At 55.3% G+C, this 14,896-nt stretch overlaps 1 protein-coding gene across 1 annotated transcript in view; it reads left to right on the forward strand.

Annotated features, from left to right (window-relative positions):
• The window catches only part of ARHGAP8 (Rho GTPase activating protein 8), a 62,840-nt gene that overhangs the window by 14,014 nt on the left and 33,930 nt on the right, over positions 1-14,896 (forward strand). Inside the window, 4 exon segments of the mRNA XM_059937404.1 lie at positions 3,682-3,801; positions 7,344-7,487; positions 14,572-14,621; positions 14,623-14,654. Coding sequence (XP_059793387.1) covers positions 3,699-3,801; positions 7,344-7,487; positions 14,572-14,621; positions 14,623-14,654 — 329 coding nt within the window. The 5' untranslated portion in view covers positions 3,682-3,698.

The raw sequence follows: 14,896 nt of genomic DNA on the forward strand, positions 1-14,896 counted from the left end.
TTCTCATAGCGGTGGCTTCCCTTGTTGCAGAGCACAGGCTCTAGGTGTGTGGGCTTCAGGAGTTGTGGCATGCAGTCTCAGTAGTTGTGGCGCACGGGCTTAGTTGCTCCACGGCATGTGGGATCTTCCCGGACCAGGGCTTGAACCCATGTCCCCTGAATTGGCAGGCGGATTCTTAACCACTGTGCCACCAGGGAAGTCCCCTCAGTAGCTTTTCTAGACATCTCAGAAGTCACTCTGATTGAACCAGCTGGGTCATGTGATCACTCCTGAGCCAGTCCCCATGGCTCAGGAAATTTGGTACTGTGATTGGCCAGGCAAAAGTCCTGCATTCCACACGCATGCACACGCATGCACATGCATGTGTGCATGCGTGTGTGTGCGTGTACTGTGTGGGCATGCATGTGCGTGTGTGTGCGCATGCGGGCATGCATGTGTATGTGTGTGCATGTATGCATGTGGGCATGTATGTGTGTGTGCATGTATGCATGTGGGCATGCATGTGTGTGCATGTATGTGTGCACATGTGGGCATGCATGTGTGTGCATGTATGTGTGTGCACCAGTGGGCATGTGGGCATGCATGTGTGTGCATGTTTGTGTGTGCGTGTGTGGGCATGCATGCGTGTGTGCACGTGTGTGAGAGAGAAAGTGGGTGAGTTACTGGCAGAGGGGGAGGGGATGCTGGTGGCCACGAGGACAGCAGTCCACCCTCTACGGCCATGAGCTCCCTTCCTGTGGGGCTGCAGGCCTGAACTCTGGTCGTAGCCTGTGTCTATGGCATTGTCCCATTGGGCACAGCGTGGGCTGCATCGGCCGGGGGTGCTGTGCCTCTGACGCCCGTTGGTGTCTCCTGACACCGGCCTCCCTCCGTGTGTGGCCTCAGCCAGCTCCTGGCCTCTGTCAGTCTCCACGTGTGTCCGGTTGATGTCCACTCCCTTCCGTGATCATCTGGGCCCCTCTGGTGCCCGAGCACTTTTGAGGGCACAGATCTGATCCCCCTGTGTTGGGGTCCCGGCTCCGCCCAGGATGTGGCTGTCAGGTGAGTGGCTGAGGCCCGCAAGCCCCCTCCCCCCGCCCCCGCCCCTTCTACGCAGGCCTCTTCTCCCCCACCCCCTCCTCGAAGCCTTTCTGCTCCACTGCTGTCCTTTCCGAGCAGCCCTCCCCCACCGCCTGGCCAAATCAGAGCTCCCAGATGCCCCGAGCTTTCCCAGCATGAGCACACGGGACGGCACCCCAATGCGGGGACAGAGCGTGGCCGGCACCGGTGCCCCTCCCCCTCCGCCCCCCACCGGCGTGCGCACCTCCCCGGCCTCCGTCACCGTGGGCTCAGTTGGCCTGGCTTTGCACGTGTAGAAATGGAATCGTACTGTGTATCTTCTTTCGAGTCTTTTTGCTCAATGACATCATGGGACGCGCAGCCGCTTCGCACGGCGGCTGAGCGTTGCGCCGACGCGCCCTCCACAGCCTCTAGCTCCCTTCACTGGCTGTGGATACTTGGGTCGTTTCCAGTTTGGGGCTGTCTCAGTGCTGCGGCTCAGAACATTCCAGCCCATGTCCTTTGGTGCACAGATGTACACATTCTGCTGGGTGTGTGTCCAAGAGTGGAATTGTGGAGTCTGGGGCATACAGATTTTGGTTTTTTTCATTTTAAATTAGATTGCACTGTTTAAACATTGGCAGCTGTCACGGACAAGCACAGACTCTGACTTCTCCCCCAAAGTGGGCAGGTGCGGCCTTGATGGGCCAGCTCTGAGTGGACACCCTGGAAAGGGGACTTAACCTCTCCTTCCCTGGGCCCCCCTGACTCTTTGCTCTTTTATTTTATTTTATTTATTTTCATATTTATTTATTTATTTTATTTGGTTGCACAGGGTCTTAGTTGCAGCAGGCGGGCTCCTTAGTTGCGGCTCACTGGTTCCTTAGTTGTGGCACGCGAACGCCTAGATGCGGCATGCATGTGGGATCTAGTTCCCTGAGCAGGGATCGAACTGGGCCCCCTGCATTGGGAGTGTGGAGTCTTATCCACTGTGCCACCGGGTAAGTCCCTCTCTGCTCTTGTATATCTGTGGCCAGTGTCCTGGGTAAGAGCTTTGGAGTCCTACAGCCCTGCCCTCAGTGGGCTGTGTATCCGCCAAGTGACCCCCTGACCTCTGCCTCAGTTCTCCCATCTGTGAAATGGACATGGAAAATGGCACTTAGCTAATGGGGGTTTTTTTTTAAGAAGGTTTAAAACTTTTCTATATTCATAAAACATTCTTATTTTAGTTCAAATGACAATCTTACATTAAGAGCAATACAGGCTTTTGCAAAAATGAAAAAAGGACAAACATGGAAAAATAAATGGATTTATAAACCCTAATCATAGAACTCATAGAAACCAGCATTTCAAAAACACTGTTCTACGTTTCTTTTCACTATTAAAAAACTGGACCAAACTATACGTGCTGTTTTCACCCTGCATTGTTAAGTTTTAAAAACACCTTTACTGAGATATGATTCATATAACATATAATTCACCAAAGTATACAGTTCAGTGGTTTTTAGTGTAGTCACAGATATAAGCAACCATCACCCCAGTCAGTTTTAGGACATTTTCTTCACCTCCGAAAGAACCCATGCAGGGAATTCCCTGGCTGACCAGTGGTTAGGACTCTGTGCTTTCACTGCTGAGGGCACGGGTTTGACCCCTGGTGGGGGAACTAAGATCCCACAAGCCATGCAGTGCAGCCGAAAAAAAAAAAACCCATGCTACTTTGCTCTCACCTCCCTAATCCCCCCTTCCCCCTCCACCCCCTGGCAGCCAATAATCTGCTTTCTGTCTCTATGGATTTGCCTATTCTGGACGTTATAAATGGAATCATGTTATCTTTTGTGGCTGGCTTCTTTCACTTAGCATGACATTTTCAAGGTTCATACGTGTTGTAGCAGGTGTCAGTACTTTATTCCTTTTTATGGACAAATAATATTCCATTGTTTGGGTACTAACAGAGTTTTGTAAACATTTGCACAGGTTTTGAAGCAGCATCCCAGGCCCAGGATGACCAGGTGGTGACTCTTAGCTATAGTTGGGATTAGTAGCTCTGCGGGCATGAGCAGCTCTAAGTGATCTTCACTGGCCTCAGGTACCCGCTCCGTGAAGTGGGTACAGGAGTGAGTGTGCGTATTTCTGAGGCACGTGGTGAAGCAAGAACGATGCTGTCCTCCAAGTGCGTTGGCCCTGGAAGTGCTGTTCTCACTCCACATGTCCCCCCCCATCCCACTGCCCTTCGTGCCCAGCTCCCCCGGGACGTGGGGCCGTTGGGGAGGGGGAGCCCCATCTAGGTGCACCCATTGGGGGGCAGAGCCTGCAGAGGAGGAGATCAGATATAGGGGCCCAAATGTGGGGTGGATGCCACCTTCCAGGGGTCTGGCTCCCGGGACCTCGAGTTGTTCATTGAGAGGCGATTCTCCCACGTGGGGGGGCGGGGGCGGGGGGAGGGGGAGGGGGCAGGGCCGGGCCGACTGAGCACCAAACGCCAAAGTGATCTGAGGTCTGGGTGAATCAGACGTGGCTACCTTTTTTCTTGTCAAGAAGGGAAATTAAACAGCCCGCGGGCCACGTGAAGGGCCTTCCTTCATTCCTCAAGCCCGGTGCACTTGTGTTAAATGCCCCCCCGGGTTCCGTGTGCTTCTCCCTCAGGGCGTTGGAAGGACCCCATGCCCGGTTCCTCAGGAGGTGGCATCCCAACGATGTCTCCGAGCCGCCCTGGCCCCCAGCAGAGCATGTGCGGGCTGGAGTTGGAGGAGCTGGACGGAACAGGTAAAGTACGTCCTCTTCCAGCCCCATCCCGGGAGAAGGAGGTTGTTGGTGCCCATTTATTTTTACAGGTAATATATTTATGTGGCTCAAAAAATCTAACCCTGTAAGAAGAGGTGGATGAGCCCCAGTGGACACAGGTCAGCCGAGCCCCAGAGCACGGCCTGGCCTTGCCGGGCTCTAGCCTGGTCCACACACACTCCCCTCTGCCTCTGCGCGAGGCTATCCCTGGCATTTGCTCACACCCTCCAGCTCTCTGTTAACCCTCCCGGTGGCCTCCCGGCCTCTCTGGACAAAACCCAGCTCCTCACCACGGCTTCGAGGCCCCGTGGTCCGGCTCACCCTGGCCGCTCACCCCTGCTCTCCCTCTGGCCACAGTGACCTGTTACGCTCACCCCGCTGGGGACCCTCTCCTCTTTCTGGGACACTCAGTCCTCGCCCCGCCGGTTGTTTTATGCCCGTCCATCGTCGGCTCCTCGGGGAAGCCTGCTCTCCCCCGACCCTGGGGCACAGCGCCTGGTCCGATCCCTCATCTCGGTGGGCTGCACGGGACGGGGATGGGGCCAGCCCGCTGCCCTCTGCCACCTGCCCTCCACTCAGCTGCCCAGGGACCCTAGTGGGGATGGAGCATATGCCCCTCGCTGACCCCAAGCCCCCAGCGGCTCCGGCTCCTCAGGATGACAGGTCCCTGCTCGGCTTCTCTGTTGCCCCTCGGGGACTCCCTGCAGCCTCCTCATGGCCTTTGCACGTGGTTCCCTCCACCTGGATTCCCCTTCCAGCAGCTTCCAGCCTGGCTCCCTGCTTCCCCTCCTTCCCGCCTCTGCTCAGACCTGACGCACTCGGCCCCCACTGCGGCCCCCCTCACGCAGCTTGATCTTTCATCAGCATTTGTCCCTGACGCCTGACGTTTCTCTCTTGTCTGTTTCCCAACCCCACCAGAAGGCCCTTGAGGACAAAGTGCATGCGTCCCCTTGGGCTGCTGTAACAACGTCCCACCGAGTTAGCGGGGTAAATCAACACTGTCTGAAATGCGTTTCGCTGGGCCGGTCCGCACTCCCTCGAGGGCTCCGGGGGATCATCTCCCCATCTCAGATCCTTACCTTAATCACACCTGCAAAGTCTCTTTTGCCATCTAAGGTCACATGGTCTCAGGTTCTGGGGATCAGGACGTGGACATCATTGGGTGGCCTTGATTCTGCCCACCACAGGGACTCTGTGTTTCATGCTGTGTCCCTACTGTCTAAAACTGTCCCCTGCACGTGGGGATACTCAGTACATATTGCTAGATGACTGGATGGCTGAGGTGAGCCCTGCAGCCTCCCATGCTGGTCCCGCTCTGGGACCTGTCACACTGTAGATAAACAAGGGCCTTGCCCCATCCACCCCTCCCCCGGACCTTCACGGGCTCAGGGGACACCAAGGAGTGGGGGTGGCCCTGGGACCAGTGGGTGAGAGGCCACAGGAGGCAGGCTGCAGACCACGTGAGGCAGCCTCACAGCCTACAGATGGACCACCCTGGGGTCGTGGTGGGTCTCTCTGGCATGCGGTGTGGGTCTGAATCAGGAGGTCTCAGACCTGGCTCTGCATCAGGATCATCTTCAGAATTTGTTAGGAAAAGTCAGTGCTTCCTCCCAAACCCCTCACCCCACCCCGTCATGCCCTCTGGCGATACTAGCTCAGCTGTTCTGGCTCTCGACGCCAGTCTGCTGTGTCAGTCTCCTGGGGCGGCTGGAACACAGCACCGCTAACTTGGAGCCTTAAGACAATAGAAGTGTATTCTCTCTCAGCTCTGGAGGCTAAAAGTCCAAAATCAACGTGTCAGCAGGGCCGTGCTCCCTCTGGAGGCTGCAGGGGAGGATCCTTCCTGCCTCTTGCAGCTCCCGGAGCTCCAGGTGCTCCTGGGCTTGTGGCCGGGTCACTCCAGTCTCTGAGCCCATCTTCGAGTGGCTTTCTCCCTGGGTGTCTGTGTCCTCTCCTCTTCTTATAAGGACATGTCCTTGGATTTAGGGCCCACCCTAATCCAGTGTGACCTCATCTTAACTCATTTCCTCTCTAAAGACACTATTTCCAAATGAGGTCACATTGTGGGTTTCCAGGTAGATGTGAATTTTGGAGTCATACGATTCATCCCAGTACATCTGGGGGCCGAAGTCTACCCTCACCTGAAATTTGAAGTTTCTGTTCGTTTTCCAACTGAAAATATTTTTTTTTCTTTCTTTTTTTTTTTGGCCGCTCCACACAGCATGCGGGATATTAGTTCCCCAACCAGGGATCAAACCTGCGCCCCCTGCATTGAGAGAGTGGAGTCTTAACCACTGGGCCGCCAGGGAAGTCCCTGAAAACATTTCTGAAGGAACCTGGATTTGTTTTGTATGAACGAACCTCCTGTACTAAAATTAAACTTCGGAAGACAGCCCTTTTCTTTTTCTTTTTTCTTTTTTTTTTCTTTTTCTCTTATTTTGCTTAAGCTAAACATATTTATTTATTTATTTATTTTTAACATCTTTATTGGGTATAATTGCTTTACAGTTGTGTGTTAGTTCCTGCTGTATAACAAAGTGAATCAGCTATATGTATACATATATCCCCATATCCCCTCCCTCTTGCGTCTCCCTCCCACCCTCCCTACCCCACCCCTCTAAGTGGTCACAAAGCACCGAGCTGATCTCCCTGTGCTATGCGGCTGCTTCCCACTAGCTATCTATTTTACATTTGGTAGTGTATCTATGTCCATGCCACTCTCTCACTTCATCCCAGCTTACCCTTCCCCCTCCCCGTGTCCTCAAGTCCATTCTCTACGTCTGTGTCTTTATTCCTGTCCTGCCCCTAGGTTCTTCAGAACCTTTTTTTTTTTTTTAGATTCCATATATATGTGTTAGCATACGATATTTGTTTTTCTCTTTCTGACTTACTTCACTCTGTATGACAGAGTCTAGGTCTATCCACATCACTACAAATAACTCAATTTCGTTTCTTTTTATGGCTGAGTAATATTCTATTGCATACATGTGCCATATCTTCTTTATCCATTCATCTGTCGATGGACACTTAGGTTGCTTCCATGTCCTGGACAGCCCTTTTCTTACTGCCTCATAGCACAGTGACCCCGCTTTCTTCCCTTGACCCCAGCCACGGCTTCCTGCCGGCTGCCAGTGTCAGCATCTTACAAGAAGGCCCTGAGTCAGAGTTTGGAGCTGGGAAATCAAGTTCACGTCCACACCTTACTGCCGATTAGCAGTGTGACCTCGGGCAAGTCATTCTCCCCTCTGAGCCTTAGTTTCCACTGCTGTCAGTGTGGAAGATACTCCAGCTCTCGGGTCTCATTTTTCTCCTTCCGTGGTGCAGTGTACTGAGCAGGTGCATAGTGGGCACACAGCAGAGGCGGGCACAGAGTGGGCGCACAGCAGAGGCGGGCACAGAGTGGGCGCACAGCAGAGGCATGGTGCATGTCCAGTAAAAAGACTTCAGGAGACGTCAGAGCTCCCTCGCTCTCCTCCTTCCTTGGAAATACAGCTACTTCCTCTAATCCTTGTTGTCTGCTGCAGAGCTGCAGAGAGATGAGGAGGAGGCCGCCGCACTGCGTACCGTGAGGAGGCCCTCGGTGGCGCCCATGGCTGGCCCAGACCCTGTGCTGAGCGTGAATCACCCCTTCTATGACGTGGCCCGACACGGCATCCTGCAGGCGGCAGGTGAGTCCTAGTTGGGTGGTCGGTTCCCAGGAACACCGCAGTGCCAGCCTTCCTGAGGGCCCTGCGGCATGTGGTGGGCTCAGCAGGGCCGCTCACTCCAGCTTGGCTGTGCCCAGAGCGTGAAAAACACAGAGGAACAAAAGTACCTGCCAGTGTTTTGAAAACGCAAATGGCACAGCTGTTAGAGCCCCGCCAAGTGCTCTGAGTAGCCACTGGACAGCACCTTTAAAGGGCGCAGGCCAGAATTAAACGGATTGCTTGATTAACCCAGGACTGTTATGCTACACTCATCAAAAGCAACACTCAGAAAGCAAGCAGCCCCATGCCCAGCAGTGGCCAGAGGGGAGTCTATTGCATCATTTTAATTGATCCTGAGGAATCAGGGCCACTCCAGGTACACTTCTCACATGGGCAGCGTGTTAGTCAGGGTTCCCTAGAGAAACAACCAGTAGGCTATATAGAGGTGTGTATCCAAGGAGATTTCTCATAGGAATTGGCTCTCACGCAATTATGGAGGCTGAGAAGTCCCATGATCTGCCCTCTGCAAGCTGGAGACCAGGACGCACGTGGTGTAAATCCCAGTCCGAGTCTGGGTAAGCCCGTGGCTTTTCCAGTTGGAGCACATAGTGAGAGCAGACCCCGGGGTTCCCTCCCTGAGGGCCAGTCCTCTACCCTCCTCCTCCTGGGCCTCACCTTGGTGTCCAGGTTTGTCCCCTCGGCCCTAACTCAGGTTCACACTCCTGTGTGGCCAGCGGCCTGGGGGATGGTTCAGTACCTGGAACCCTTTTTCCTTCTCCTCCAGGAGATGGCACGTGCCAATCCCGGAACCCCGCCCCCCCCAGGGGTCCACTTCGGGTGTACCCAGGCATCCCTCCCCACCAAGGGCTTCTGCCAGGTGCCGCCTCCCCCAGGGCTCAACATCAGGACCATGGCCAGAGCCAAAGACTCCTATCAAAAAGTAATGTTGAATGATCTCTCATTATTACCTTAAGAGACTGTCTATTTGGCCAGATGGAAACTTTGTAGAATTTTAAGTCTTAAGATAGTGTTGGGACTTCCCTGGTGGCACAGTGGTTAAGAATCCGCCTGCCAATGCAGGGGACACAGGTTCGAGCCCTGGTCCAGGAAGATCCCACATGCCGCGGAGCAACTAAGCCCGTGCGCCACAACTACTGAGACTGCACTCTAGAGCCCGGGAGCCACAACTACTGAGCCCACGTGCCGCAACTACTGAAGCCCACGCACCTGGAGCCTGTGCTCCAAAACAAGAGAAGCCACTGCAATGAGAAGCCCATGCACCGCAAGGAAGAGTAGCCCCTGCTCTCTGCAACTAGAGAAAGCCTGAGCGCAGCAACAAAGACCAAATGCAGCCAAAAATAAATTAAAATGATAGTGTTGATTTAAATATTTTAGGGAATTCCCTGGTGGTCCAGTGGTTAGGACTGTGCGCTCTCACTGCCGAGGGCCTGGGTTCAATCCCTGGTGAGGGAACTAAAATCCTGCAAGCCATGCGGCACAGCCAAAAAAAAAAAAAAAATTTAAAGAGTGGTGGTCATCTTCTGAAGCTCCAGTCTGGGTCCCGGGCTGGGTGTGAGCTCAGAGGCACATTAGATGTTGGAAAGCAGGGTGGGAAGAGGGAAAGTTCCGCCCCAGGATCAGAGGCGGTGGGAGGTATAATCTTAGAGGCAAGTGGCAGAGAAGAGAGAACAGAGGGACATGCCGGACCTGGTCCTGCTGGGTGACTGACAAGTCACCACCTTCACAGCCAGAGCTTCCCTCACAACCATGCAGACCCCAGCTGGGATTTCCTGCAGGGCACAGACAAAACGAGTCTTCAAATCCCCTTTCACTCCTGCAAAAAACAGTTAGCAACCTTAAAATAAAAACCTAAACAAACTCCCACATTAGTCCCAGTGAGATCGCTGATGCCTTTATTACGCGTTTTAATCGTCCTTCACTCTCAGGAACCGATGATGGATGGTGGTGGGCGTGTCACGGGCCTCAGCTCAGGGAATCATTTCTTTCTGCATAAACAGGGCTTCTCCTGTCTCGGAGACAGTGAACAATGTCGTGTTGTAAACAGCGAGGGGAGAAGAAGGGGTCGTGAGTTAAACCGATGCCTTGTAGAATTTGCATTTTATTGATAGTTGTCATTTCCTCCCATATATCGTCATCTTGAAGCCCGTTTCGATACACTGGCCTGTGTTGCCAGAGAGCAGCAAGGGTATCCACTCATCTTGACTGATGTTGTTAATGCAGATGCCCAGCGACTGCTCAGTGAGCGGAAGGGCTGGGGGTCCCGGGGCTCCTCACAGCTGTGGAGGAGGCCTGAACGCAGGGGCTGCGGGAGCGCGAAGGCCTCCCCACCCGGAACATGGGGTCCTAGGGGCAGAGGAGGCCGTGGAGGCCGGGCTGGGGGTGCTGCCCTTGAAGCCAGCCGGTGGCTCACTTGGCTTCTCTGGGCCTCGATTTCCTCATCTGCAAATGAAACAGCACACCTGGAAGCACCCACCATCCTGCCGGACACGTGGTAACGGGTCACATTTATTGAGCATCTGCTGTGTGCCAGCTCTGCATGGCTTTATTCAAGCTGTGGATTTAGTCCTTCCTGCTCCCTGCGGAGTCAGTTCTCTTATCCCCACGTTGTAGACGAGCAGAGAGGCTGGCCCAGGACTGCCCGGCTGGTGCGCGGGGCAGGGGTTCTGTCCCGATGGGCAGAGCGCCCAGCCTTGGCTCTTCCTCTCTCCCTCCCTCCTTTTTCACTTTTTTTAATGGAAATTTTCAAATGCATCCGAGGTAGAGAGAACAGCATAAGGAACCCAGTGTACCCACCGTGGCACTTGTTCTAAGCTGCATAAAAGTTTGTCGAATCTGAATAATGCTGTGATATTAGTTTGGCAGGACATTTAGAAATCTGTTGATGTGAAAGGAAAATGCTGTGAGTTGCCCTTTCAGTTTGGGGGGAGGTAAAATGCCTTCAAGAGTAGCTGACCTTCATAGCTCAGCCTCGTGCAAGTGGATAGACCTTGCAAACTGTACATGCTCAGGAAATGTTTATCGAATGAAATCAGTGTTTTTTGTAAACAGGATGCTCATAGGGGAAAGGAACCAGGCCCGACGTGGGCGCTGGGCTTGCATCCTGTACGTCCCTGCCTCAGTGCCTTTGCACATGCTGTGCTCTGCCCAGGGACCCTCCCTACTTGCGTTGGCAGATGGCCGGGCAGGAGGGGCTCACAGCCTGGCCAGAGCCCCTCTTACCCCATTGCTGGCTGAACTGAGTCCAGACTCCTCGGGGGGGAGTTCATCATTCTGACCCTTACCTGCCTGTTTTGCCCTTGTTTCCACACCCCATCCATTCTCTGGGCAGGAGCACGTCCCCTCGCCTGGCCAGCACAGGGCCCCCTCATCAGCAGTAGGTCTGAGGTGCCTCTCCCTCCGTCACTGGCAAACTGAGAAACTGTGGGTGGGAGGGAAGCAGGGCCCGAGCGTATGGGGAGGGCACTGACCTCTGCTGGAGACCTACTATGTCCTGCTGTTACCCAGAGGGATCTCGTTCTTGGACACCTGGTTCTCCGGGTTTTCTGAGAGCCTGACGTGAGACTTCTCGTTGGGAATTTCCTGCTGCTCACCCTTGGCCCGGGGGTGGCCACGCTGCCCGTCTCTGGCGGGGGCATCATGTCCCCATGCCCGTCCCCCCATCTCTGTGAAGCTCTCCACGCCTCCCTGGGTTCTCCGTGTCCCTGGGGCGCTGGGCTGCTCTGTTTCCGACGTCTCTCACTGCCACAGGCTGTGGGCGTTCAGCTCCATGCCTCTTCTCAGGTGCCCGCCTGAGGGCAGGGGCACTCGACCGTGGCCAGCAGGACACTGAGAGGACGGAGGGTGGGTGGTTTTGGTCAGTGAACCTCACTCTTCCCTGCGACCCACCGCGCTGGGCAGCTGCTCCCCATGCCCACCGGCCTCCCGGCCCCTCGTCCACCGCCAGGCCATCATCACCTCCCTGAGGGGTCCTCGGTGGAGCCCCAGCCCGTGTCCACAGCCCCACCCAGTGCCCCCCCTGCCTCCTCCTGTGTTCCCTCCCCAGTGAGTGGCCCAGCCACCCAAGCTCTCCGCGGGGGCCTTCTGGCTCCCCATCCCCCATTGCTGGCCGGCAGGTCTCTGTCTGCCTCCCCCCACTTCCTTCCACCGGGCAGTCTCCACTCGGGACCTCCTGCTGTTGGCCGTCCTCCAGCTGGCATCTGGGCGGGCCTTCCAGTGACCCCCCGATCGTGTCCCTGACCCTCCTTGCGGGCTCCCCAGGGTCCCTAGCCCTCCTCGTCCCAGTAGTCTCGTTCCCTCCTTCCCACCACCGTCTCTCGCTTGGGCCCCGAAGCTGGGAGTGGTGTGTCGTGTCAGTGGTGTGCCCCATCCGAGGCCCTGGTTCCTGCTGCTTCTCTCCCTGCAACCCCAGCCTGGTGGGTGGAGGCCCCTCTGGCACAGCGGACAGTGGGCTGGGGTGCAGGGTCATGGCACACTGCAGTAAAGAATGTGTCTGGCCTTTGTCCCAGTTCCCGGGAGGTAGCCTCTCAATCCTTGGAATTTCCCAAGTGATAGGAGTATCTTAGTGATTCGTGACAGTTTATGTTAGGGGGTGACTCGTGCAGGACCCCTAGATAGTTACGCTCACGAGACAACTCCGGGTGGGGCTGCTGTGCGGGAGAGACCCCCCATGTGACTAGAGGGTTGGGGCTTTGTGGCCTCGGGGGCACTGGAGACCAAGCTCAGTAAACCAGCTTGATGATTTAATCAGCAGTACCCATGGATAGAATGGATGGATGGATGTGTGGATGGACGGATGGATGGATGAATGGATGGATGGACGTGTGGATAGATGGATGGATGGATGGATGGATGGATAGATGGATGGATGGACTTGTGGATGGATGAATGGATGGATGGATGGATGGACGGACGGATGGATGGACGTGTGGATGGATGGATGGATGGATGGGTGTGTGGATGGATGGACGGATGGATGGATGGATGGATGGATGGATGGATGGAGCGGTGTGTGGATGGATGGACGGATGGATGGATGGATGGATGATGGATGGATGGATGGATGGGTGTGTGGATGGATGGATGGATGGATGGATGGATGGATGGATGGGTGTGTGGATGGATGGATGGATGGATGGATGGATGGATGGATGGATGGATGGGTGTGTGGATGGATGGATGGATGGATGGATGGATGGATGGATGGATGGGTGTGTGGATGGATGGATGGATGGATGGATGGGTGTGTGGGTGGATGGATGGATGGATGGATGGATGGATGGGTGTGTGGATGGATGGACGGATGGACGGATGGATGGATGGACGTGTGGATGCATGGGTTGCTGCATATTGATTGGATCGTGATTCGGCCAGTCATGCCTATGTAATGAAACCCCAACAACTGCACTGGACACAGCGGCTCAGTGGAGCTGTTTGGTGGTAATGGTGTGTGGTCGATGTTCTGACTGCATGGGGAGCGGGCACACGGGTTCCATGGCCAGGACCCCCGACCCCCCACCCGACTCCCCTGTGCATCTCCCTTCTTGCCGGGTCCTGACTTGTATTCTTTATAAGAAAACTAATTGTAAGTACAGCGCTTTCCCGAGTTCTGTGAGCCGATGAATTATCGGTTGTGAGGGGGGTAGTGAGAAGCTCCGAATCTGTAGGCAGCTGGTCAGAAGCGGGGTGGCCTGGGGACCCCCGACACATAGCTGGCGTCTGAAGTGAGGGGCGGCCTGGGGCGGACGGCGACCCCCACCTGTGAAGTCATTGCAGATGTGGACGTGGCTGATGGAGTCCTGGCTGGTTCTCAGAGAGGGGTTCGCAGAGCTGGGCAGACACTCCCCCCACGCCGTCCCTGTCCTTTCCCCTGGACCATGGGGCCAGGCAGGGGCCATGCCTGGTCTTTTCGCTCCAGAGCTGGTCTTCCGTTCACCAAACCACTTAGCACGTCCCCGAGACTCTCCACTTGGTCTGATTCCAGTGTTAAAAATGCTCCTCATTTTTCTGTTTTCGACATTTCGACGTGGATGTTGCCTTCCCTTTCAGCCCCAGGGGCATGTAATTCCATGTTCCTTCAGTAGCTGCACAAACAATTCATATCTTCAGAAGCAAAGCCGCCCTTTTCCCTTCCCTCTCGCAGACGAGCACAGGCTCAGGTGAGCCGTGGAGCCCTGGCCCCCAAGATGGTAGAAACACTGTTTGGAAAACACTTTGTACTTCCAGGCATAGCCATCGAAGGTTTTTGAGCCCGAAAATGCCCATCTGGCAAGGGAAGCAGATAAATGTGTGGGTTCCAGGGCAGCACTCTCAACAGGAGCTTTCTAAACAGACAGAAACCATGACCAGAATTCTCAGGGAACCTGTGAAAAGGCCGCTGTCTTTGGAAACCGAAACGACTGTCAAATTCTGAACGTTCCAGTGGCTTGCAGGCTCCTGGGAGAAGCCGACGTGTCATAAATAACAAACAGCTGTCCTGGCCGGGCAGCAGGCGGGACTCCGAGGGCACATGATGTGTGTGTGTCTGCACGTGTGAGCGTGTGCACACGTGTGTGATCTTGACTCGCCCTTCAGAGCTGGGCGGGGGTAAGGATGCTCTGCTGTCATTCTCCTCATTTTAAGTAAATGTCTGAGAACAGTTGTGAATACTTGTTCACTGTGAGTTAAAGTGAGTTCAGAATCGCGTACATTTCTGGAGGGGCACCCTTCTATTTTCTCCAGGTTCTGATACTCTACCTATAACCAGTCCTCCCGTCAATCAGTAAGTGATTGCTGGACGCCATCCGAGCCACAGGCACGGGCAGCAAGCGTGTGCTCTGGGGATGCAGGTGGTGGTGAAGGTGACCTTGGCTAAGGTACCCAGAGCGTCAGGTAGTAGGTGCCCGTCCGGCAGGTGCTGCCACCACCTCACCCCAGCCTCCCGTGCCTCTTGGCTCAGGTGGGCTGGTCCAGAGGCTGCTGTTTTTTGGGATCGCCCCCAGCTGTGGCAAGAGACAGCAGCCTTGGGTGTCGGTGCCGGGACCAGGGCTCATGGCTGTCTGCCCTGCAGGGGAGGACCGCCTCGGAAGACGAGTCATCGCGTTCTGCTGCTGCCGGATGCACCCCCTCTCGCGAGCTCAACCACAGGCGGCTGCTGGGCTAAGTCTGCCCTGTGCCCCCTCCACGCCCCCCCGTGCACACACCCCCTCCGTAGGCCGCCCTCCCCACCCCACTCCTGTGTGTGTCCCCCTCCCTGTGCAGGTGCCTCTCCGTCACTCTCAGCACGGAGCGGATGTGCAAGGTCAAAGGCTAACAGACAGACTGACCAGCAGGTCCCCAGGCGGATGTCACGTCAGTGCCAGGTCACCAATCCCACCCGCAGGACTGATGTCTCC

Source organism: Balaenoptera ricei, chromosome 10 (genome assembly GCF_028023285.1).
Source record: "Balaenoptera ricei isolate mBalRic1 chromosome 10, mBalRic1.hap2, whole genome shotgun sequence".
NCBI classification, from domain to species: Eukaryota; Metazoa; Chordata; class Mammalia; order Artiodactyla; family Balaenopteridae; genus Balaenoptera; species Balaenoptera ricei.